We start from the raw sequence: 24,146 nt of genomic DNA, 5'->3' as shown, positions 1-24,146 counted from the left end.
ATAAAGGAACTAACTTCGTGGTACATAAAGGAAGGAAAAAATCGGCGTTTCAAGTCCTCATGTATGAATGATTTGTGAAAGCCCAATTTTGCAATATTTTGAAAAGCTAGAAAATACTATATATGAGGAGATTGGTACAAATTAAGGAAGATGTGGTGCGGCGTGAAACAGCAAAAGAACATGATAACCTTACCAAGATTGTGAGGTATCTATATTGCGAGAAAACACAAAATTTTAATCATGTTTTTTCGATTGATACATACTATTTGAATCACATCAGTATAGAGAAGTATATTAGCAATAGTGTTTTCTAGGTTTATAATTTGATATAAAAGCATATATATATATATATGACAATGTGAGTCAAGGAGGGACTTGGAAAAAGCTAAGATGGAGGCAGAAAAATGAGAGAATGTAAAACCAAAGGTGATGAGTGGGAGAATGTTTTATATGTTGTGTCTAATTGGCTTAACAACTAATTGTTTGAACGCAAAAAATGTTTTATAGAGCCTTTGAACGCAACTCAAACTATTGAAAGCTTTGTTGATTCCCTTGTTTTAAACTTTTAAACGGTAGAATATTTGAATTTAGCGTATGATATTTACGTACTCACAAACGCTAAACACAGATACCCTGGTTTTGGTGTTTTAAATTAATATTTTTGGATTCTAATGCTAAATGATACTTGTTCACTTGGGAAAAAAAAACATATTAAACGTCAAACAAACATTAAGGCTTCAATTGGTAAATGTTTAATTAGCAGTATACGTAAAGGTAAATGTTTAAGGGACCAAAACAGCAATATGTTGAATATCTGCTTACTCATAGAACTAAAACAGGCGATGACGAATCTTTTTTTTTTTTTTATTTCTTTGGATCGACAAAGCCCGATCTATAGCCAATTCTTATTACGGAGTAACGCGACTTACTGGAGTCGAACTCCGGTGGGGAAGACGGAGTCAAATGGACTTAACCACTTGACTAAAGGCACATCTCCCGGTGATGATGAATCTAATCATGTCTAATTAGTAAATTAATTAATGAAGATATATGATAACACGAAAAATCAATTTGAGAGTGACAAAGAGCCAGCGAGGTTTGGAAACAGAAAGCGTGAAAAAGACCGTATCAAGTAGAGTCCAGACTTTGGCTGCGTCTCGTCACCGTTGATTATTATTCCGATAGATCGATTTCTACTTGGTCCTCCTCTAATTTTCTATCCAAATCTTGAAGAAACTGATTCTGGTTAATGCCTGTGAGTTACCCTGAGGTTACGGTGGTTGAAGAAGACAATGAACATAACGAGAGAGATAATGATAACACCATTAAGAAGAAGAAGAAGAAAAAGGAAGCTAAAGGGAATCGATTCTTGATCCCTTTCGTCTCAAAAGCTAAGAAACGAATCGTATCTAAGATCACAAGGAAACCCTTATCTCCTGCTTCTTCTGGGTTTTGGAAAAGAGTTTGCTTTTGTGGAACTGAACCTACCAATTCATTGGAATGGTCATCTTCTTCCAATCCTGACCCTGAAGATGTCAACTTTACGCTTAGGGTTCTGCTACAGACCAATGATTTCTTCTCCAAGGACTCTAATCCACATCTCTGTTTGTAAGTTCATCAAGTATAGATTTCACTTCTGTATAGATCTTCTTTCAAAATTCATCAATACGATAATATCCACAAGTGTGATCATCAATGTTACTAAAGATTTGTGCAGAACAATATTGAAATTGGTTATTGCCACAGAGTGATTATTGTTAATCAATCTTGTATATCCTCTTATGCTCATCATTAATATCTGTGGGTCTTTCCTGTCTCTCTTCAGTTGTTCCAGATGATAGTTCTTTATGTCTCTGACAATGACTCTCTCTATCAAAACTATCCATACTATTTGTAAGATCAGAAATTGAGCATTGATTGAATCTCAGAGTATCACACTCAACGAACATTAATTGATAATGTTTGATATCTGTTTCCATGTGTTGAATATCTACTAGTAAAGCCAAGTTTATATAGTCAAGTGCTTGTTACCTTTAAACACATCCAGGGTAACCATTTTCAATGGTTTTGTTCACTTTCCTGTATCATCACCCTTGCACTGGAGTTTATTAAAAGTTTGAATGTTGCTGAGACACTGATGTAGTTGTGAGTTTGCAATTGTTATATGGATTCAAGCATCTCTCTGAAGCCGCGTAACCCTTGTGCTAGTTATGCTTATTAAGTTTTGATTATGCAAATGGTGATCTCCGATCACCATTTGTGTATTGAATTTGATTCTAACCACAGAGTGATTATGAAGAAAGAACTTGGATAGTTCTTTTCTATGGTTGATGTTTCAGAGTTATAGCATGCCCCTGTGTCCTTTTTTGAGACATGGTTTGCCTCTAAACTCAGCGGAGAGTTCGGCCATTGAGTATATTGGATTGAAAGCACAACAGAGGACCCGAGATTCTTGCAGTAAGGTATGCTTCAAGAACTGTCGATTACAATCGACGATATATAGACTCTAGAGATTGTTCAAACATGTGAAAACTGGTCTCATTGTAGGACCAAAATTTGTCAAAAGAGTATCTACAACAATAAAGAAAAGTTACAAGCTTTTGCTTTTGCTTAGAAGTTTACATTTTTATGTTCATCATTGTATATCATTATTACATTAATTCTCTGGTCTGAAACCTATTTATTTCTTTGGTGGGAATTTGCCCTTAATCTTCTGAATCTCTGGTGCTCCAACTCCGAACGCCTTGGCAAGCAGGTCATCAGGAATCGGTGGGTTAGCACCAAACAGAGAAGGTCCAACAACTTGAGTCCCGGGAAGCTGACTATCGAAAGCAGCGAGAACGGATGCCGGAGCGTTGTTAGGGTTCTGCTGGAAATGGAGGAGAGCTTTGGGGAAAACAAAAACGTCTCCTTTGTTGACGTGTTTGGAGATGAGTTTCCCGGCAGTGGTTAAGAAGCCGACGAAGAGACGGCCTTCGAGGACGAAGATGGCTTCGGAAGCTCTTGGGTGAAGATGTGGCGGGTTAAGTCCGCCAGGTGCGTAGTCGATCCGAGAGATGGAGACTCCCATAGTGTTGAGGCCAGGCACTTTCTCAACGTTGGCTCCTGTAACAGCTGAGCCCATTGTGGAGTTGGCTGTGGCTGCAGCAGTGGCTAAGCCTACGAAGTAGAAGTCTTCTGGTGTTACTTTTGCTGGGTCTTTGCAAGGGTATCCGTTGACTTTCACACCTAATCAGAACATGATAAAAGTAGACAACAAAATACTTAAATTTGGTCTCGGTTGTTTCAAACACCAAATCTGCGTTTGCATTTATATTTCTGCTAAATGTAAATGCAAGCAGAACGTAAATGTTATAGAGAGATGTGATACCGTTGGAGAGATCAGCAACACAAAAATCTTGAAGCATGTTTGTATCGGCGATGGCCATGTGGGCGGCCACGAGCATGAAGGTGACGAATATATGGATCATGGAAGTTGCCATTGTTGATTGTTGTTGTTTGTGAAATGTTGTTTGATGAATTTGAGAAAATCCTTTTGAGCTTGTTTCTCAATTTATATATCCATGCAAAGAAGATTTAACCAATGGAAAACCAATGGAGAAGAGATAAATATGGAGAGGGCCATAGGTGTGTTAATTTTAAATTTTTGCCATAATTAGGTTTAGGTGATCTAATCGTTGGTTAAAATTTGGTGTTTAAAAAGGGTTTTGTTTGTTGGAGACATTAATTAGCCTATAGTTATAGGATGACACTCACCATAATAAAAACACCTTGGAACTCTAATAATCACCAAACTCGAAATGATTGATGATTTTGGTTGTTTATTGGTTAGATAGAACTCAAGAGGTTTGTTTGGTTCAGCTAGATCCAAACCCGGAAGGCATGGATCAATTTCTATCCAAGTAAAACCAAAACCTCAAACCGGCTAGAGGTGAACCAAAATGGAATTTCTATCCATGCATTTGCATGATCATAAGATATACAATATAAAAAAACATTTGGGGTCAAGTAAGTACAAAATTAGATATAGAGAATATGGGACTTCAAAATATATTCATAAATTTTCAAGATTAAACAAATTCCTTCCTCAATAATGTCCCAAGTAAGTCCATAAGATGGTGGCTGAATACCAACTAAGCAAATTCCCAAAACCTCTAATTCAATGATACAAAAACATGCACCTAAGCACGTAGATACTGCAATCTCTTGATTATTTAATTACCAATACAGACCAAACACAACCTCAACTGCTTCAACATTATTCCAATCTGTCATCTCTGTTTGTCTTCACATGTTTTTTAATAACTTCATCTCTGCCTTCTTCATTCCTCCAAAATTCCTCTAATCCATTTCTCTTTTCCTTTGGCTAATCATCCATCATGACTGTCAAGGTAAACATCCTAGTAATAGTTCCTTTTCAAATCCGACACCGAATGATTCAATTTTTGTTATGGTTTTGAGCAGAAAGTTGAAATCAAGGTAGATATAAACTGCGGAAAATGCAACAGCGCAATCATGGAAGCAGTCACAGAGATAGAAGGTAATGAACAGAAAAATTCTTTAAGGAATCTGTGCTCTTAACATATCATATTGAACATGAGAATTGATCGATGCAGGTGTGAATCATATTTCATTAGATGATGGGAATAGTATACTCACCGTGGTGGGGACAATGGATCCGGTCTGCGTTGCAACAAGACTGAAGAAGATTAAACAGAAACCTGTAATCATTAGCGTTGGACCACCACCAAAACCTCCTGAGCCACCAAAGCCTCCAGAGCCTGAGAAACCAAAGCCTCCACCAACACCTGAACCACCAAAGCACGTATGCAAGCCACCTTACTGCAACAGTTGTGATGTTGTGTCTGTTACTACATATGAAAGTGGAAGCGGCTGCACCATTCTTTGAGTCCTGTATCTTGTACCATAGCCTTCATGTTAAGCCTATATTTAGCCAATACTAATTTATCATGTTCTCATCCTTTTTTTTTTTCTTTTTTTTTCTCAAAATAAGAATCTCGGTTGTTTGTCCCTCACCTGTTTTCAATTAGTCGCTTGTTTGACACAAGTCGCATGAGTTTCATGCTAAAGAAAAGGAAAGTTCAAAAAGACTAAATTTTTGATTAATTTCCATAAAAATGTGAAGCAGAAAGTAGAGGCTGTCACGGAAGATGTTGACCTGAACAGAGCTTAAGAAGTTAAGGGATCCATATCTTTTAAAAAGATAACAACAGCGGGTGCTATTGGGTCGTAGCACTCTTAGGCCCATTAACTTCATGAGCCCATTAACTTATGCAAAACAAGAAAATGGACATATTGAAACATTGGGGTTCTCACGGAAAACATTAGAAAAGTAGGGACAACTATACAAAATATAGAAACAAGAGGCAAGTGGACGACCACGGCGTAAGATCAACATGTGGTGGTGTGCATGAGACCAAGACCATTTTTTCTCGTTCTTCGACGCACACTTGGTCTTTTCTTATTTTTGTTGCATTTCTCTGAATAGACAGACCCTCTCTCTTTTTTATTTAGGATAGTAAAAAAAATATGATTTTGTTTAGTTGGACATATTAAGTTAAAATCTGTACTTACTGGGGAAAACGATCTATTTCCCCACTAGAACTATCATATCATAACAGATAGAGCCCAATCTATGACTACGTGCTAGATGTCCCCGAAAAAATACTTCTCAACTTATATTTCCCCGAATTCATAGTTCAAAACCTATATATCCCCAGAATAATAGTTTTCACCTAATTTATCCACAAACATTGGTTTTGTTCGGTTAACTGTTTGCTTAACCAACTAACGAAGACACTAAACCGGAGTAAACCTAATCTAAACAAAATACAATTAAATTATTAGTTAATTGAATAAATAAGTACAAAGAAAAAAAATACGATGGCTTTCTTCTTTCTTTGGCTTTCTCCCTTTCGATGAGGGTGAACGGTGATGTCGTCTCCGGTGATGGTGGCTCTGGTGATATCGGCTCCGGAAATGTCGTCTCCGATGATGGTGGCTAATGGCTATAGATCTATTTCACAGTGGTTCCCCTCTTCTTCTTATTCCTCCTCTCCGCTTTGATCTGCTTCATAATCAGAGCTCCATAGACTTTAATTTTATTCGTCTATCCCACATCATCCCACCCATTGAAATCGCATGCTTCGCGATTTTGTTGAAGATTGTGAATTCTTCGTTGAATCCACCATTATCAACTTGATGGTTCGCGTTGATTCTTTTCTGGTTTTTGTAATTTGTTTCCAATTGATTTTAAGATGAGAAGTAGAGGGGACAAGAGAGAGCATTCGATAAACCAAATTTAATAACTGAGATGTTGATTTTGGCTAATTAGATTGTTGTTTTGTGATATTTTTCAGTCAAAGAATGTGTATTTGCAATGATGCATACCAATCTTATAATTCGACAAGGTGAAATCAGCTTTTGAGAGTACGGAGAGAGATTCAGATAGTTCAAGAAACGCCAATCGCCAGAAGAGTCATGAAGAGAAGATAGATCTCATCACGATTGCGTGTGCGTCACCGGCGAAGGGCTTTCTTCGGCGGCTCTTTGCCGAGATTTGCTGGATTGGCTCACTGCTCAAGGAGTTTTGTCACGAAAATAAGTTTCAGGAGGTCGTATCTCTCTTTGATTCAATGGCCAACATGGGATTCAAACCTAATGTTGTCATCTGCAACATTGTGACTAATGGTATTTGCAGAAACAGAGATGTGGATAACACCACACTGGAGATTGTTTACAATTTCTTTATTTTTTAAAAAAATAAAAACTCTGGAATTAGGAGAGGAAGAACGAAGAAGGCGAAGAAAGGGGATAAACCTTTTTTATTTTGTTTTTAAATTATTTTATTTTGGTTTGCTATAAATGGTTTAGTATCGGTTCAGGGTAGTTTTCTATCGGGTTTTGTTTATAAACCGATTAAACCTAGATCTATGGAGAAATAGGTTTCGAACTATCGATTTGGGGATATATAGGTTGACAAGTATTTTTTCGGGAACATCTAGCACGTGGTCATAGATTGGGCTCTATCTATTATGATGTGATAGTTTTCGTAGGGAAATAAATCGTTTTCCCGTACTTACTGTAAACATTTCGTAGAGTGAATTCCTATACGACATCCATCATTGATGGACCATCAACATGAGCTATAACCAAAACCAAAAAAAGATAACAGATGAAACCCCTGTTCTAAAAATCCCCGCCTAGCCCCGATTACTCCCCGCTTAATCGCTAGGCCCACCCTATCCGCCTCGATTAATGACTAATCCCCTAAAAAATCAGTAACCCGATTATTCTCCGCCTAATCCGATTACTTTCCGCCTAATCTTATATACCCCGATTATTTTTTAGATTGCAAGTATAAAAAAACTTTTTATTTTTGTTATTCAATCATTTGAATGGAGAGTTTGTGATGTTTTACAATAACTTGTGTTCAAATTTTAATAAAAATCATAAATTTGTAATAAAAATCATAAATTTTTACAATATTGGATTAATATATTTTAAAAATATTAAAATAACCCTAAAACTAATCCCCGATTAATCCCCGATTTTAATCCGATTTTCCGATTAATCGCTAGGCCCATGCCGAGCGCCCGACTAACGCCTAGCGATTTTTCAAACAAGGGATGAAACTACTTTAAGTAGTAAAACGTAAGAGCATCCACATTCGTAACACTCATTAAAAATATCTTAAGTATAAATTATTGTAAAACTAATACTATTTTAACATCTTGCCACGTACGGTGTCTAAAACCAGCAAAAATATCTCTCCATAGACACAGTATGACAGCGTATATCTCCTGTTCACCAAATAAATTGCCATTTTTCTTTTTTTATTATTCTTCTAAAATTTGAAGACACCCCAAAAATTGTCCGATGGAAATGCCCATTAAACCAGTTAAAATCTCCATTAAACTAGTATTTGGTGTAATTGACATGATTGCGTCGAAATAAATCAAAACAGTTATATCGTGTTTCAAACATGATTGCTAGCATATGTGTAGGTATCGTAGACGTTACATAACAATCATCACTCGTAAATATCAAAGTGGTTTCTGTTTCTCTCAAACTCAAAGGGTTTATGATTTTCCCCAACTTCCCATTATATCATCAGCACTAGTATATTGTTTCTTTCACACGTATGCTTCTGCCCAAAGTGGAAAGATCATACTAATTCATAAGGCTTCGTTATGCTTAAGTCATGACGTTAAATGAAATTTGTTTTTATTCTTTCACCAACACAAAAGAATAGTGTTTTTTTTTTTTTTTAGCAACGAGGGGACCGGTTGGAAAATATAATTGGTGAAATATATTTTTATTTTACCAGCTTATTCATATAGATCTAATATATATATATATATATATATATATATCATTAAGTTTGACAATTACAGATCAGCTTAATAATCCAATCGAATTGCTAATCTAGAGATGGAAAAATCAGGATCGAGCCAATAAGAAATAAAATCCAATGGACCCATTTTCTCCATGTGCAAATTATATCTGTTTTTGTCTGCTTTACTTGATGATGATGATACTGAGCATTTTAAAGTGTGAACTAAGATCTAGCAAACCAAAAAAGATGGTCTCTTCTGTCTTTGTCACATAATAAGAGAATAGAGTTGTTTGATTTTTTTTTTTTTAAATAAAACTCCAACCGTGAATCCAGCCATGAAACTTTTTTAGAAAATCCCTTTTTTTTAATAAAAATAATTCCTTCTTCACTTATTCTTCTTCGTTTAGCCCAGAAAAGCCCATTCTTTTTTTCTTTCTTGAATATTTTATTCACACTATTCGTTTCTACAAAGTTTGTTCCTTTCTTCTTCAACTCTCTCACTCACAGTCACAGAGATCTGTTGATCTCTTTCTTTTTTTTGCTTTCACTCTTCACCTTCCAGTGAGAGAGTGAGAGAAAATGGAGAAGCTTTTGGTAGTAGGATTTGTTGTGGCTGGGATAATACTGGGAACTCAAGCATATGAATATTTAGATTTCAATGTGACAGAAATAGATCGCATTGAGGAATTAGAGTTTGGATTCTCCAAATATAGCTCCAATCTAAACCCTTTAATGGTTGGCCTCACCCTTATCAGAGGAGCTGATTCTGGAGCTGGTACTTTCCTCTCTGCTTCTGTCACTAGATCTCTACATGCCTATCTTTTTTTACTTTTGTGAGTTTTTCAGATAGCAAAAATATAAAAAAAGGGTACAAAAATGGTTTCTTTTGCTTTCTTCATTTATTATTCACTTCAACTACATTCTTCTCATCAGCTTGTTTCCTCTATAGTCTCTACCGTCCCATTCCTGATTTAACTTGTGTTTTACGTTTATTGTTATGTACTCTTCAAGATTACTTTGTTTTTTTTTTCCTGTTTTATTGCTTAGAAATGTAAATAAAACAAAATTAATGCTAGTTAAGCTCAGATAAACAAAGTTAGAACTAGAAGCTGTGTATGTTCTGTGTCGGTAGAAACACAAAAAGAAAAAAGTTTGAATTTAGATATGTTTGGACCTTTACATGTTTGTGTAATAGTGTGTTTTTGTTCACAGTTTGTTTGGATGGAACATTGCCTGGATATCACTTGCACCGTGGACATGGATCTGGAGCTAATAGCTGGCTCATTCAGTTGGAGGTTTAGTGAATGATTTGTTTGTCGATGAAAGTTACTAGTTTAAATCTTCATTGGTGGTGTTTAATGTTTTTGCTACTGAAAATGTGAAACAGGGAGGAGGATGGTGCAACAACATCAGGACCTGTGTATACCGGAAGACGACTCGACGTGGTTCCTCTAATTATATGGAGAAACAGCTTCAGTTTACAGGAATACTGAGTGACAAAGCTCAAGAAAATCCTGGTTTGTCTCAATCTTTGTTGAAGTTTTGTTCATGTCAGTAATGTAATGTAGTTTTGAAAATCGCTGATTCTTATTGTCATGTGCTTGTCTTTTGCAGACTTCTTCAACTGGAATAGAGTTAAGCTTCGTTACTGTGATGGTGCTTCTTTCAGTGGAGATGGCCAGAATCAGGTTCGAATCAATAATTGTTTTGATTTAATAGAGTTCATAAGTGACCCATTGTTGTGATTTGGAACAACTTGCTAGTTTCTAGGCCTTTGGAACTCTGTTGTTTATAATCGTCACGATTAGCCACAGAGAACGCTTGTTTTGATATCAGTTTTGTAGACTTTAGCAGCTTTTGGCTTTGTGTAACATCTGTGAACTAATGCATATATAACTTTCAGGCTGCACAGCTTCAGTTTAGAGGAGAGCGCATCTGGAGAGCGGCAATAGATGATTTGAAGGCGAATGGAATGCGATATGCCAACCAGGTTTTGATACTTAACTTTCTTTTCGCCTCTTAATCTCTATATAGCGCAGGATCAAGATGGTTAACTGTTTATATTCTTTCAGGCACTTCTCTCTGGGTGCTCTGCTGGTGGTTTAGCAGCAATCTTGCGCTGCGATGAGTTTAGGAACTTGTTCCCTGGATCAACCAAAGTCAAGTGCTTGAGTGATGCAGGCTTGTTCTTGGACACGTTAGTTTATTTCTCCCAACTCAAAGATTATATTAAAGCTAGCTCATCTTCCCTTTCCTTAGTAACTGCTATTGACTCCTTTGTTTCTGTAATCATAGAGCCGATGTTTCAGGCGGCCGCACAATCAGGAACTTATACAATGGTGTCGTAGAATTGCAGGTAGGAATCCTCTTTTTTCACTTAAAAGTTTCTTACTTCACATTTAAAGAGCACAAGAAATTTAAGAAATCTTCTTGACAAATTCTGAGATTTTACCATTTACAGAGTGTGAAGAACAATCTTCCACGTATATGCACAAACCATCTCGATCCAACCTCGGTAATCTTTTCCTTTGTTCTCTCTCATCCTGATGCTGTTGCAAACCGGACCATTCGAAAGTCTTTTATTTGATAACTCCTCTTTATGTACAGTGTTTCTTCCCACAAAATCTGATCAGTCAGATGAAAACTCCACTTTTTATCGTCAACGCAGCATATGATACATGGCAGGTTATGTTCTTTTTCTCTTTGGAAACCGCCACATTTCTTCTTAAGAAAAGAAAAAAAAGTTGATGGTTAGGCTGACAAGTCTCTTAATGGCTTCTAATCAGATTCAAAGCAGTATAGCTCCAACATCAGCTGATCCTAGTGGATTTTGGCATGACTGCAGACTAAACCATGGCAAATGTACTCCTGCACAATTGAGATTCTTGCAAGGTTGTTCTATAGATCATAAAAACTTGTGGACTTCACCCTTTAAAGCATCATTGTATCACTCTAATCGTTTAATCTTTTATCCGAGAACAGGATTCAGGGACCAGATGCTTAGAGTAGTTAGGGGCTTCTCAATGTCTAGACAGAATGGATTGTTCATCAACTCTTGCTTTGCTCACTGCCAAACCGAGAGGCAAGATACTTGGTTTGCCGATGATTCTCCCGTCATCAGGAAAAAGGTAAAATCTCACTCAAATCTTTCCCACACAAACAAAGTAACACAAGCAGGAGCTGTTTCCAGATCTTGACTTTGTCTGTGGAACATATGTAGGCGGTGGCAATAGCTGTAGGAGATTGGTATTTCGATAGAGCGGAAGTGAAGTTAGTCGATTGCCCGTACCCGTGTGACAAGAGCTGCCACAACTTGGTGTTCAGATGATTCATTGATTATGTTTCTTTCTTCTCTCATATATACATACCTTTCTTTCTTTCAAAAGGAAAGATTTTGTATCCTTGGTAGTAACCAATGCCTCATTGGTATATATGATTAAGTGTATCCTGGAAAACCATAATAAAAAAACAAACAAACAAAGTTTGCTTAAAAAGAGTTCAAATGTAATCAATCACAGAAAAATGCTCTTTCTTTTGTTTTGTTTTCTTTGCAAATGCTAGTAGTTGATCTAATAATATTAGAAATGTCAACATTGGTCCCAAAAGAATTCTCATTCAGCCTAACAAATTCTTTTATATAATCATAAGTGTCCAACAAAAGCAGATAATGGATAAGAATAATAATAAAATAGTAAAAAGATAGAGAAAGTGAAAAGAGTAAGAATATACAGAGTGTGTTGACAACTTGACACCCTGTTTTTGTGGGGGGTGTGAGTGACAGCTATCTAGTGTTCCCCACTTTGTGTGTGTATATGTGTGAGCGGGTTTTTTACACCTATCATTTGCTTTCAATTTCTCCCAGTCAAAAAACTAACTTCTTCAACAACTCTGGGAATTATAATCTGAATTTTTGACGTTGAACCCTGTCCATTACTTTTTCTCCTTCTTCTCCTGCCTTGTGAATCTTCTTCCATGGCTTCTGATTCTCACTCTCCAACTGTTATTACACCTGAAAAGGTAAGCTATTTTGAGAATTATCCCTCTGTTCCTTAGACTCTTATTTTCTATGCTCATGTATGCACTTATGTATATGTACCTTTATGCTTCTTTTTTTTTGATAATTACCTTTATGCTTTTGAGGTTGATAGATATATTTCTTCATCATACTTGTAAGATACATATGCTTTCACTGAGGCAGAGTCGAATATACTTGTATGTGTATGTATAAACACACAAATATTATAGTTAGGTTGTATTGTATTCTTCCACTGTTTTGCTGGAGCAATTATTGAAGGAAAAAAAAGTGAACTTTTTAGAAAGTTGTAGATTATGCACATGGATGTTAAAATACCCACTTTGTCCATCTTTTTCTAGAAAACTCTTCTTACGTTCTAAACTATGATTCTAGTTAGAGAGATAAACGAAGCAATACCTTTCTATTTAAGAAAGAACGAAGGTTTTATGTTGTAGAGAATTATAAGAGAGTTTTACTTTTACCTGATGCAGCCATTGGAGAACAAGGTGAGCGAGGAAGCTAAGTTGATGGAGAAAGAGATTGTTTTGTCGGATTCTGCGGATGTGGTGAATGATAAACCGGCATCAGATTCAAACCCTGTGGTTACTAAAGAAGAGGAGATTGATCAAACTCCTGCTGGTGAACCAGAGAAAGAATCACCTTCACTGGTAGAAGAAGTTGGAGCAGTTGTGAAAGCAGAGGAATCTACAGAGACAGATAAACATGAAAATGGTGAGAAAGGAGCTGAACAAGTGGAACTTGAAGAACCAATCCTTGTGAAAGAGAGTGTTACAGAAGTTAATGTTGAAGCTGGTGATGCAGAGAAAGCAGAAGAGAAGCCAACCGTGGAGAGTGTTGTTGAAGAAGACAATAAGGATAAGGAGGAGACGAAGATTGTTGATGTATCTGAATCAACAGATGAAGCTGGCAAAGAGGTGGAACCAGTTGATGTTCAATCTGTTAGAGATGCAGAGAAAACAGAAGAGAAGCCAACCGTGGAGAGTGTTGCTGAAGAAGACAATAAGGATAAGGAGGTGACGAAGATTGTTGATGTGTCTGAATCAACAGATGAGGCTGGAGGCAAACAAGTGGAACCAGTTGATGTCCAATCTGTTAGAGATGTATCTGCAAAGACTGAAGAAGAGAAAATCAAAGATGTGGAGGCTCTTGAAGTCCAGCCAGAGCCAGAGGCTTCCGAAAAAGTTGAGACTCAGCCGGAGAAAGCAAAGGAATTGGAACCAGAAGTTGAAGTAGTAAAGGCAGAGGAAACACCTGAAGCAGCCGAACAAGCTAAGGTTGGGCTTGAGGGAAAGCTGGAGGATGTAATTGTTGAGGACAAAGACACTGAAATGAACTCCAAAGATGAAAAGACTTCTGAATCTGGTTCTGCTTTGTGCCCTGAGGAAATTGTATCGACAAACCAAGAATCAGACACTGACCCCAAAAAGGAGACTGAAAGAGACGCTTCTTCTCCTATTGACGTCACTGAGAAGGCCATTACAGAAGAGAAGCATGTAGTGGATGAACCAGCAAAGGAGGAAAAACCTTCTGAATCAAGTGCTGCTTTGTCCCCTGAGAAAGTTGTACCAATAAACCAAGATTCAGATACAAACCCCAAAGAGGAAACTGAAGGAGACGCTGCTGCTCCTGCTAATGTCATTGAGAAGGCCATTACTGAAGAGAAGCATGTAGTAGATGAACCATCAAAGGATGAAACAACTACTGAATCTGGTTCTGCTTTGTGCCCTGAGAAAGTTGTACCGACAAACCATGATTCAGACACAATCCCCAAAAAAGAGACTGACGGAGACGTTTCTACTGCGGCTGATATCAAGGCCATTGCTGAAGAGAAGCATGTAGTCGAAGAACCATCAAATGAGGAAAAAACTTCGGAATCTAGTTCTGCTTTGTGCCCTGAGAAAGTCGTACCAACAAACCAAGACTCAGACACAGAACCCAAAAAGGAGACTGAAGGAGACGTTCCTTCTCCAGCTGATGTCATTGAGAAGACCATTACTGATGAGAAGCATGTAGTCGAAGAACCATCAAAAGATGAAAAAGATAATGTAAGTAAAGCCAAAGATGTCGTTACCAAACTAGCTGCAGAAGATGAGAACATCAAGAAAGATACCGAACCACCTGTTGCAGAAGGAAAGAGCGAAGAGACTTTGAAAGAAACTGATACAGAATCAGGAGAGAAAGAAGCAGCAGCAAACAAACAAGAGGAACCAATTACAGAAAAAGTAGCAGAGGTTGTGGAAACAGCACCTGTTGTTAAAGAGATCGATGAGCCAAAACAAGAAGCAGAAGTCACAACCAAAGAAGTTCCTGCTAAGCAAAAACATTCAAACAGCATAATATCAAAGGTGAAACAATCTCTTGTTAAGGCAAAGAAAGCAATCATTGGAAAATCTCCAAGCTCTAAGACTATCACAACTGAAGAAGCTAAGGAAGAAATCAAAGTCAAGTGATAAAGTGTTCAAGTTTAAAGTTTTCAGGTACTGTTATTTAATTTGTTGGTTTTGCTTCGTGTGGGAGAAAACAAAAAAAAAGAACAATTTTTTCTTTGTTTTATGGCTTTGTGTGGTTATAACTTATATCTGTAAACATACAAAGATTTGCCTTTGTGTTGGAAAATTTTCTTTACGATTATTACTCATCAGCATTACATGTCATGGATAAGCCACCATATCATATTAAATCTCAGAATCGAAATAAAATTAATAACCTTGTCCTTTAGGAGTTTTCTATGCGGAATTTCATCAAACACCTTCTCCGCACAATGCATCCCCCGACAATTTTACCAATCAAATCGTTACCCGCAAATACAGAACAAACGATCCAATGCTTTCAAGTGATACGGAGGATAAAAGTGTTAATCAACGTGAAAGAGACGAAATTTTTGACGCCGTTTTCGACTGAGGAGAAAAACAGTAACTTTGATCGATGAAGAAAAAATCGATTCAGGCATAAAGCAGGTTTCGGGTCAACAGGAAAGTTCCGAGAAGCTTCGTAGAGACGGGAATTAACGTCTATGGCGGTCGAACTTGCGTGAGTAAGATGTTTCCATGAGGATTTTTTGGAGGGAAAATCAGAATCTGGTTCATGTCAGTTTCACGTTCCGTTATTACCGTTGAAAATCTATAAACCCGTTTAGTGATCCTTTTGAAAATGGGCCCGTAATGGGCTTAGATTTAATTCTAATCAAAAACTTTAAAGAGTGGATGACCAAATTGCTAAGACCAATGTCGGCAGAAGTTTTTTTTTGTTTTGTTGCAAAGTTCTTCTTGTCAACCATATTTCAATACCAGCGAATTTGAACACCAAAACAAAGAAAAAAAAGAATTCTTGAGAATTCATGATATTAAAGTCAAGTTTGAATAGAAGATTAGACCAATTCGAAAGGATAAGAACAAATAGTTTAAAGCAACCACTTATTTTATAACAAAATAAAAAGGACATTACCACTCTGATTAGGACATCATACATAAAGTAAATCTATTAATATTTTGTGGTGTCAATTCAATGCCACGGTTTATGCGTTGGTGTCGGCCAGAATATTTTATAACTTATTAAAAAAAATTTTAAAAGAAAGTATATTACGTTAATAATGGTCATTTTGATGAACGAGTGTTGAGTGTCAAGAAAGCAACTTTAGGAAGAAAGAACATATGCTATTATGCTGACAGGCGAAGCCAGAGTAGCATGATTCACACCAAGTCACTAACGATCTTCTAATTATCATTATTTTACAACTTTCTTGCTTTGCTCCAAAGATTATTCTTCTAGACAGCTAAGCTTCGTTGTCATCGATAAAATTAATTGTTGATTGGGTGCTTATTAACTTTACACTAGGTTTCTCTAGAGAAAACGGAAGTCTAGATGAAGACAAAAACAAAATCAAATTTCAACAAGAACAGAGCAACTAATGCAGTACAAAGTGCACCTGTATTGCTTGTAATATAAAAAGAGTCCAATCAAAATGTCAACAATTGAAATATTATTTTCTGGATAAAAAAAATTATATAATTTGTAGTTATGAGTAAAATAGTTTTGTTAAATGATTAACTCTACTTAGATGCAATCAATTGCATAAATAATATAAATAAGTTTGTACCATATTTTAAAGGATGGAAAAGGAGGCTAAAAATCAGTATGTTCTTGTTTCTTATCCTTAAAAAATATGGACCGAACAAATTTTTGAAAAATAAGAAGGTATGCAAACAAAAATTCAGAGATTTAGTTTTGGTTAAGAATACTTAATAACCGGTTACTGAAACGCAGACCAACCAATAATTAACCACTTTAAACCAAAGGAGTGTAAAGTGATTAAGCACCATGTTCTATGGAGTTATGGAGCATGGGTTTTGACACGTGAGAGGACGGCAGGGTACTGCATTGACAGACATGAAAGCATGTGAGTGGACCACGTGTCATAAGCCTGTTGGTAGAATGTATATATCCATACCTCTCGCCGACCTCCACGGCGGAGATTGTCCCGGCCCACATTCGTGTACCGACAACAATATGGTTTTGAGTAATATTTAGGGTTTGATGAATACATACATATAAGAAGAATGTGTTGTGCACTTGTGCTACGTGTACCTTATGTGTTAAGCCACTTAACTTTCTGACAAGCACCATGAACTTTAGTCAAAATCTAATCTTTCATTCTGGTCTCAATCTTGAAAGCATTTGTTTATTATCAACAAATAAAATATTCCGAAGAAACATATGTATTATATTCTTAAATGGAACTTCCCCATCAATAGATAAGTAAAAATCCTTTTACCAAAAAAAAAAAGAAAAGTAAAAATCATTTTACCAAAAAAAAAATGATAAGTAAAAATCTATTCCGCCAAAAGAAAATTTGGAAAAATGAAAATATGTGATTTGACATTACAAACAGCACTAGTACATTAACGCTAAATTAATCGGATACCAGCACCCTACTGGAAACCTAAACCAAATACCAAATTTCAACTGCGTTTATTGGTCTAACAAATTAATTGTTATGTACCAGTTAGCCGTAGTCGAAGACGCTTATTCAATTTGTTATTTATCGTGCACGCCATCTATATAGTTGGTCATTTCTTTAGTTCCAAATCACCTTAAATTTATATTATTTCATGCCACAGTTAATATCAAATATATAATGTGACTCATTCCTGATACGTTTAAGAAATTTAGTTTAAATAATAATGAATATGATATAATGTTCCTTTCTTATTTTTTGGTTTCATTCAAGATATATAAGAGTAAAACTAAAACTATAAGAAAGGAATATGTATGCAATTATTAATTTGAAATTATCGTTTAATTAATTTGTTTGAAGTAAGTTTTATATACATCACAAGTCCCAAAGAAAAAGGAAACGATAAATAAAATCATTTAGATTTTCCCAACAACAATTTTAAAAGGAGAAAAAGAAAACCTATCACTCCTACAAGAAAGGGAGAAGTAATTACAGAGTAAGAACCACGTGGATAGGTTCATAAAATATTTCTAAAGTGGGGTCTATATATAGGAGAGTAGAGAAATTCCAGAATCATCAAGATTTAGTGTATAAACATCAGAAATATTTTCTTAGAAATTTGAAGAGCTTGAAAATGAGTACAGCCACTTTCGTAGAGATTATTCTGGCTATCATCTTGCCTCCTCTCGGCGTCTTTCTCAAATTTGGCTGCAAGGTACACTATTTATATTTTTACTGTTTCTTTTCATTAGAAAGAGTGACTTTTTTGAATCTCATAAAATTTTCAGATTTTGACATTTTTTTTTTGTTTTTTTTTTTGCAGGTTGAGTTTTGGATATGTTTGATTCTGACGTTGTTTGGTTATCTTCCCGGAATCCTTTACGCTCTTTATATCATCACCAAGTGATTTTTCCTATATCCTCTGTTCTTTCCTCTTGCTCCTCGTAAGCTTTCTTTCTCCACGATCTCTCTCCCTCAATGTATATTAATCCAATCATATAAACATACATGCGTAGATGTGATGAACACAGAACGAGATTTAAGATGAAATATCTTTGATATACTAGAACAATATATGTTTTACACTAAGAAATTATGTATATCTTCTGAATAAATTAAATATATATATATATATATATATTATATATGTTAGGTGAACCACATTTTCGGAGATATTGTTATAACTACTATTCACTTTGTTACATTTTTCACAACATTATCGTACAATACGTTTTAGTATCAATTAAAAAGATAGTTAAAATAACATTATGAAAGTTTTTCATTTCACTTTACATTTTTATTAGTACAAGGAATTTTCTAACCTAAGTTTCACTTTTATATTTGTTGTTATTGTGTAGGAGGAACAGATGTTTCGTCGTGCTCTTCTCTCTTTGGGACTGATTCATCATTTATTTTATGCTATGAGCAATTGATTATTATTGTTGTATTCGCATTATTGTATAATTTCTGCTGATATGAAGAAGATATCGTTGGTTAATGTGAGTAACTTGTTTATTTCCTTTTTAAAACTATATTGGTGAGCAGATTTGGATTTTGGACCACCATTAATAAAAATTTAAACCAACTCTATATAAATCCATGGTCACATGTCTCGTTCGCATCACCAACAATTTTGCACCTTGAGTTAAAACTCATGTGGTGTATGAGAAAATACAACAGAATCATCCCCACCGGTTAATATTAGTAACCCAATTTTGAGATATACGTTTTTGTCGTCTAATAGTTGACATGAATCAGTTGAATCGACTATACAATTTATGTAATATCTTTATTTTTGGAAAAAACACTAGTGGAGAAATAGAGTTTTAAAACTTAAAAGATTAATTTAACTACCTAAATTTGATGAATCTAATTACTTAATTATCGGAGATGGATACAGAGCAAAGAAATGGTCAGGAAGCAAACAAGTATTTATCTGGAGATCAGTGGGATCAGATTACTGTTGATATCAAAACAAAACATATGTGAATGTGGTTTATTATTATTTAGGGTAGGCTGATTTTATAGCCATAACTAGTTGCATTCTCAACTTTCCCCCAAAACCTTTTGGCTCCTGACAATTCCACCATTAACTTAGATAATTCTCACAATTTTAACATGTACTTTCGGATTCATCCTTAAAAATACGTCTCCAATTGAACCGGTCATTAAACCGGGATTAACCACAAAATCGCGTTTACTGTACCGCGGTTGCGATTTACCCGACTAAACACCCATTACCCGTTAAGAAAACGACGTCGTTTTCCACTGGTTTAACTCATCAAAACCCAAGCAAAAAACGACGTCGTTTTCATTCTTCTTCTTCTACAAAATCGATTTGGGCGTTTAGGGTTCCACATTCCACTTCAGAGCTTCTGAAATTTTAAGAAAATGAGCACCATGAGCTACTACTCATCTACTTCCAGTTCAGGTTTTCGTGCCTCTCCTCCTGGTGTCCCCTCCAAATGCTGGTGTAGAGAAGAGATCACCACTTTCACATCGAAAACAAAGGAAAATCCATACCGGAGATTCTACCGGTGCGAGATAGCAATGAAGGTACACATTTCGGTTTTTTGAAATTGTTAATTGATCGAAAAGAGTAAATGGGTTAGAAATTCTGTTTTGTAGAGAGAAAATGAAGAGCACTTGTTCAAATGGGTTGATGAAGCTCTATTGGACGAAATTAACATGGTAAATGAGAAGTGTAAGAGAGTTGCAGAGAATCTTAGTGCTCTGAGAGTGAACGTGATGGCTAATATGGAGCTCCAGAACAAAAACATTAAGCAGATGGAGGAAGAGCTGATTAAGAAGATGGAGGGTGAACTCTTGACCATGAAGGAGAATGTGGAGGAGCTAGGACATGTTATGGCTAAGTCAGCTTTGAAGACTGTAGGGATTGCTGCTGTAATTGTTACCTCAATTGTATGGCTTTGTGGAAGAGTGTAGGTTTTAGAGTGAATCTATTGCCAGTTTGTGTTTTGTTTTGTAATGTGAATCTATGTTTGTCTTTGTTTTGTCTTTGTTTTGTAATGTGAATCTGTTTTGTCTTTGTTTGTAGTGAATCTGTTTTATCTTTGTTTTGTAATGTGAATCTGTTTGGTAAGGAAAATGACAAATTGAAACATAAGAATAGGTAAGATAAGAGACTCCTAAAGATTACATAAGAATCGATCAGTCATCATCCAAAACAATAACATCCTAAAGAGCATCAACTTCCGAAAGAGGCAACATCTAAAATAGACAAAAGAGGATGAAGATTGTTCCAAAGACAACATCCACCTACTATGTTTAGCATTTATCCTATGCTTCATTGCATAATGCAACACCGTCTCTTTAAACTCAAAACCATTGAAGAATGTTCTGTCTATAGCTAACTTATCATCCGAAGCTAACCTAATTTTTCTATCTCTAGTGATCACATGATCTTCATCTTCATTTTCATCTTCTGGAATTTGATTCCTTCGAATCTGAAACTCATCAAACCAACTAGCTATTGCTTCCTCTATCTCGAACTCAAACCTCTCGGACAAATCTTCTTCAGGCACATCCTTCTTCTCTTTTCCCCTCTTCCTCTTCTTACTGCTTTCAGCTCCGTCATCGGCTCTGTCATCTTCTCCATCGGCTCTGTCGTCGTCTCCATCATTCTCTTTGTCATCATTCTCTCTGTCACTCTCACAATCGCCCTCAACTCCGCTTTCACTGCTATCGCTTCCACTGCTATCGCTTCCACCGTCGGCATCGAGAGCACTGTCTAGAGGATCGAAATCGGGGTCATCTGGATCGCTTTGATAAACCAACCCTTCATCCCACCAATTCTTCATTGAATCGAAATTGAATCAAAATTAAATCGAAAGTTTTATCCCCTGGCTATTCGAAACCCTAATTCCCACCCAGATTTAAGATTCGAGAACCCAGAAATCCCAAAATCCCCAAATCCCCTTTTCTCTTTTTCTCTCACGAACCCTAATTTGAGAATTAACAATGACAATTCGTAAACCCGATTTGAGATTTATCAAAATGAAAACGACGTCGTTTTCTTAACGGGTAATGGGTGTTTAGTCGGGTAAATCGCAACCGCGGTACAGTAAACGCAGATTTGTGGTTAATCCCGGTTTAATGACCGGTTCAATTGGAAGCGTATTTTTAAGGATGAATCCGAAAATACATGTTGAAATTGTGAGAATTATCTAAGTTAATGGTAGGATTGTCCGGAGCCAAGAAGTTTAGAGGAAAAGCTGAAAATACAACTAGTTTATAGTTATAAAATCAGCCAACCCTATTATTTACGCATAAAAAGATATATTAAAGTCTTTAACTTTCTAATATTTTGAAGTCGGTCACAAAGTTACGTAACTACTTACGATACACTTTTGACGTATATAATAAGAAGTTGACTCTAAGTAAAATTGTTGAAATTGATAAATACATGTATTATCGTCGATATCACACGAGTACTACTACTAACCCCTGTTCTAAAAATCCCCGCCTAGCCCCGATTACTCCCCGCTTAATCGCTAGGCCCACCCTCTCCGCCACGATTAATGACTAATCCCCTAAAAAATCAGTAACCCGATTATTCTCCGTCTAATCCGATTATTTTCCGCCTAATCCGATTATTTCCCGCCTAATCTTACATACCCCGATTATTTTTTAGATTACAAGTATAAAAAAAACATTTTATTTTTGTTATTCAATCATTTGAATTGGGAGTTTGTGATGTTTTACATAACTTGTGTTCAAATTTTAATAAAAATCATAAAAATATGTTTTTACTGTAATTTTGAAAACAATATTGAATTAATATATTTTAAAAATATAAAAATAACCCTAAAACTAATCCTCGATTAATCCCCGATTTTAATCCGATTTTCCGATTAATCGCTAGGCCCATGCCGAACGCCCGACTAGCACCTAGCGATTTTTCAAACAAGGCTACTAACTATGACGCACAAAGAAAGAATGATGATATAACAAAATAATATTTATTAAAAATGCTATTTTTTTTCCTTACGCTCTTTGGACACGTTATGGATGCTCCTAATGCTCTTTGGACACGTTATGGATGCTCCTAATGCTAATTAGTAGTGGTTACGAAAGATTTAGGAACGTATCTTGCCAAAAAAATATCCCTTTCGCCTTGCTCATTTAGCTTAAAGGTAAAGGAAACAAATAAAAATAAAAAAGGAAAGCAATACGTGGCTCAAAAATATCTAAAAAGTTGGTCTATATAATGTGAGAGATATCCATGAAGAAGAGAGTAAAGAAGATAAAAACACAATTTGAAGCTTTTAATATATATTTCTCAGAAACTTCAAAAGAGCTTTAGAAAAATGGGTACAGCTACTTGCGTTGATATTATTATCGCCATCCTCTTGCCTCCACTCGGTGTCTTTCTCAGATTTGGTTGCGGGGTATTTATCTTTCTTCTCATATTTAGACTCAGTTTTATTTTAGTTAATTAATCTTGTAATTAGTCATATCGAGTTCTTTTTTTGACATATTTATCCACAAAATAAATTAAAAGTTGGAATTATGAATTTTTTTGCAGGTTGAGTTTTGGATATGTTTGGTTTTGACGCTGCTTGGGTATATTCCTGGGATCTTATACGCCCTTTATGTCCTCACCAAATGATTTACCATCTATCATCTCCTTGTAAGCTCTCTCACTCTACTCTTTGGCTTACTCCCCTTAAGAAGACTCATCTTTTGATATAGTTTGTATGAAGATTTTTCAGTGGGAAATTAAGTACTCCCTCCGTTTCAGTTTAGTTGTCGTTTTAGGATTTAAATTTTGTTTTATTATAGTTGTCGTTTTAGGTTTTCAATGCAAATGTTTGGTGAAAATTTCAGTTTTATCTTTACTGTTTTAATGTTTTGGCCAATGAATTTTTTATAAAATATATTAATAAAGGATAAAACAGAAAATTAAATGCTTTTTTTAATTTGCGTGAAAAAACCTTAAACGACAACTAAAACGAAACGGATGGAGTATATATTTGGGTAACCTACGCATTACCGAGCATGTTAATTAGGATAATTTGGTTTAAAGCAAACGATAATCAAAACTAAGAAAATTAACAAAAAATTATGTTATGAAAACCCTAGTTTCAAGTTATAAATATTATTCTTATAAGAAATTTATTATTAATATTAATTAAGAAAGATATTGTTCAAACCACATAATTAATGTGTACAGATAGAGATAAGTATCTAGTTATTAAGAAGATAAGATTATGAGGATTTTCTGATACAAAAGAGAGTAAGGTATTGTTAATAGTATTTACTATGAGATAAGACTATAATGTGGATAGAGATAAATATCTAGTTATATTTTCTGACCAATCTTTTAACTTTACATTTGTTGTTATTGTGCAGGAACAGCTGTTCCGTCGTGTTCTCCTCTCTTTGTGACTGATTCATCGTTTCTTTCTTTCATCAGAGTTTTTATGTTTCAAGTAATTAAATTAATCATCACTGTTGTCTTTGCATTGTCATATAATGTTGTGTTGATGATATAAAAGAAGAGAGCGTTGGTTTGTACTGTTTTGTGTGAAGAATTTTTTTTTATATATAGTTGGTTTATTACAATAAATTGGAAATTGTGTTGCCTTGGTGGAGATCATAGGATCACCATAACCATTTACCATTTACCATTTACCATTTACCATTTACCATTTACACCTTATACCTTACGCATCATTTCATCACCAATAAATTGGCCCCATTACTTGGCAGTTGGCACCATTAGCGCTACCCACGAGGATCACTACGTACTCACACCCACCGGTTGTTATAAC

General features: G+C 35.6%; 9 protein-coding genes and 2 long non-coding RNA genes across 11 annotated transcripts; 8 read left to right on the top strand and 3 right to left on the bottom strand.

The window, feature by feature from the left end:
• The first annotated feature begins 1,063 nt into the window (after nucleotides 1–1,063).
• LOC9318509 lies at nucleotides 1,064–1,818 on the top strand. The gene has a single exon (XM_002884496.2). The coding sequence runs from the start codon at nucleotides 1,250–1,252 to the stop codon at nucleotides 1,610–1,612; it is 363 nt and encodes a 120-aa protein (XP_002884542.1). The 5' UTR covers nucleotides 1,064–1,249; the 3' UTR covers nucleotides 1,613–1,818.
• A 650-nt stretch (nucleotides 1,819–2,468) lies between these two features.
• Nucleotides 2,469–3,584, bottom strand: LOC9320608 (germin-like protein subfamily 2 member 3). Its single transcript, XM_002882395.2, has 2 exons — nucleotides 3,371–3,584; nucleotides 2,469–3,228 (listed from the first exon to the last, which is right to left on the bottom strand). Exons 1-2 carry the CDS (start codon nucleotides 3,480–3,482, stop codon nucleotides 2,681–2,683), a joined length of 660 nt encoding a protein of 219 aa, XP_002882441.1. The 5' UTR covers nucleotides 3,483–3,584; the 3' UTR covers nucleotides 2,469–2,680.
• Nucleotides 3,585–3,703: 119 nt separating this feature from the next.
• LOC9320607 (heavy metal-associated isoprenylated plant protein 43) lies at nucleotides 3,704–5,036 on the top strand. The gene is made up of 3 exons (XM_021033109.1): nucleotides 3,704–4,391; nucleotides 4,465–4,540; nucleotides 4,617–5,036. The coding sequence occupies exons 1-3, from the start codon at nucleotides 4,380–4,382 to the stop codon at nucleotides 4,907–4,909; spliced, it is 381 nt and encodes a 126-aa protein (XP_020888768.1). The 5' UTR covers nucleotides 3,704–4,379; the 3' UTR covers nucleotides 4,910–5,036.
• Nucleotides 5,037–5,603: 567 nt separating this feature from the next.
• On the top strand, nucleotides 5,604–6,802 carry LOC110230383. The gene is made up of 2 exons (XR_002333487.1): nucleotides 5,604–6,225; nucleotides 6,381–6,802. It is a non-coding gene; the product is annotated as an uncharacterized LOC110230383 (long non-coding RNA).
• A 1,585-nt stretch (nucleotides 6,803–8,387) lies between these two features.
• On the top strand, nucleotides 8,388–11,898 carry LOC9320606 (pectin acetylesterase 12). Its single transcript, XM_002884494.2, has 12 exons — nucleotides 8,388–9,134; nucleotides 9,572–9,654; nucleotides 9,747–9,876; nucleotides 9,974–10,047; nucleotides 10,263–10,349; nucleotides 10,432–10,556; nucleotides 10,655–10,715; nucleotides 10,821–10,874; nucleotides 10,967–11,044; nucleotides 11,146–11,251; nucleotides 11,342–11,487; nucleotides 11,580–11,898. Exons 1-12 carry the CDS (start codon nucleotides 8,939–8,941, stop codon nucleotides 11,685–11,687), a joined length of 1,248 nt encoding a protein of 415 aa, XP_002884540.1. The 5' UTR covers nucleotides 8,388–8,938; the 3' UTR covers nucleotides 11,688–11,898.
• Nucleotides 11,899–12,110: 212 nt separating this feature from the next.
• Nucleotides 12,111–15,033, top strand: LOC110230381 (pinin). The gene is made up of 2 exons (XM_021033106.1): nucleotides 12,111–12,376; nucleotides 12,866–15,033. Exons 1-2 carry the CDS (start codon nucleotides 12,332–12,334, stop codon nucleotides 14,843–14,845), a joined length of 2,025 nt encoding a protein of 674 aa, XP_020888765.1. The 5' UTR covers nucleotides 12,111–12,331; the 3' UTR covers nucleotides 14,846–15,033.
• LOC110230382 lies at nucleotides 12,276–12,949 on the bottom strand. Its single transcript, XR_002333486.1, has 3 exons — nucleotides 12,857–12,949; nucleotides 12,485–12,635; nucleotides 12,276–12,368 (listed from the first exon to the last, which is right to left on the bottom strand). It is a non-coding gene; the product is annotated as an uncharacterized LOC110230382 (long non-coding RNA).
• A 2,840-nt stretch (nucleotides 15,034–17,873) lies between the features above and the next one.
• Nucleotides 17,874–18,881, top strand: LOC9320605 (hydrophobic protein RCI2B). Its single transcript, XM_021032320.1, has 3 exons — nucleotides 17,874–18,064; nucleotides 18,173–18,293; nucleotides 18,708–18,881. Exons 1-2 carry the CDS (start codon nucleotides 17,984–17,986, stop codon nucleotides 18,254–18,256), a joined length of 165 nt encoding a protein of 54 aa, XP_020887979.1. The 5' UTR covers nucleotides 17,874–17,983; the 3' UTR covers nucleotides 18,257–18,293; nucleotides 18,708–18,881.
• An 859-nt stretch (nucleotides 18,882–19,740) lies between these two features.
• Nucleotides 19,741–20,295, top strand: LOC110229852 (uncharacterized protein At4g04775). The gene is made up of 2 exons (XM_021030897.1): nucleotides 19,741–19,905; nucleotides 19,978–20,295. The coding sequence occupies exons 1-2, from the start codon at nucleotides 19,741–19,743 to the stop codon at nucleotides 20,293–20,295; spliced, it is 483 nt and encodes a 160-aa protein (XP_020886556.1).
• Nucleotides 20,296–20,382: 87 nt separating this feature from the next.
• LOC110230561 (clumping factor B-like) lies at nucleotides 20,383–21,477 on the bottom strand. Its single transcript, XM_021033910.1, has one exon. The coding sequence runs from the start codon at nucleotides 21,168–21,170 to the stop codon at nucleotides 20,499–20,501; it is 672 nt and encodes a 223-aa protein (XP_020889569.1). The 5' UTR covers nucleotides 21,171–21,477; the 3' UTR covers nucleotides 20,383–20,498.
• A 1,122-nt stretch (nucleotides 21,478–22,599) lies between these two features.
• On the top strand, nucleotides 22,600–23,941 carry LOC9318508 (hydrophobic protein RCI2A). Its single transcript, XM_002884492.2, has 3 exons — nucleotides 22,600–22,760; nucleotides 22,898–23,002; nucleotides 23,725–23,941. Exons 1-2 carry the CDS (start codon nucleotides 22,680–22,682, stop codon nucleotides 22,979–22,981), a joined length of 165 nt encoding a protein of 54 aa, XP_002884538.1. The 5' UTR covers nucleotides 22,600–22,679; the 3' UTR covers nucleotides 22,982–23,002; nucleotides 23,725–23,941.
• The last annotated feature ends 205 nt before the right edge of the window (nucleotides 23,942–24,146 follow it).

Source organism: Arabidopsis lyrata (assembly GCF_000004255.2).
Source record: "Arabidopsis lyrata subsp. lyrata unplaced genomic scaffold ARALYscaffold_3, whole genome shotgun sequence".
NCBI classification, from domain to species: domain Eukaryota; kingdom Viridiplantae; phylum Streptophyta; class Magnoliopsida; order Brassicales; family Brassicaceae; genus Arabidopsis; species Arabidopsis lyrata.
Note: the sequence above shows the minus strand (reverse complement) of the source record. Positions and strands in the feature narration are given on the sequence as shown.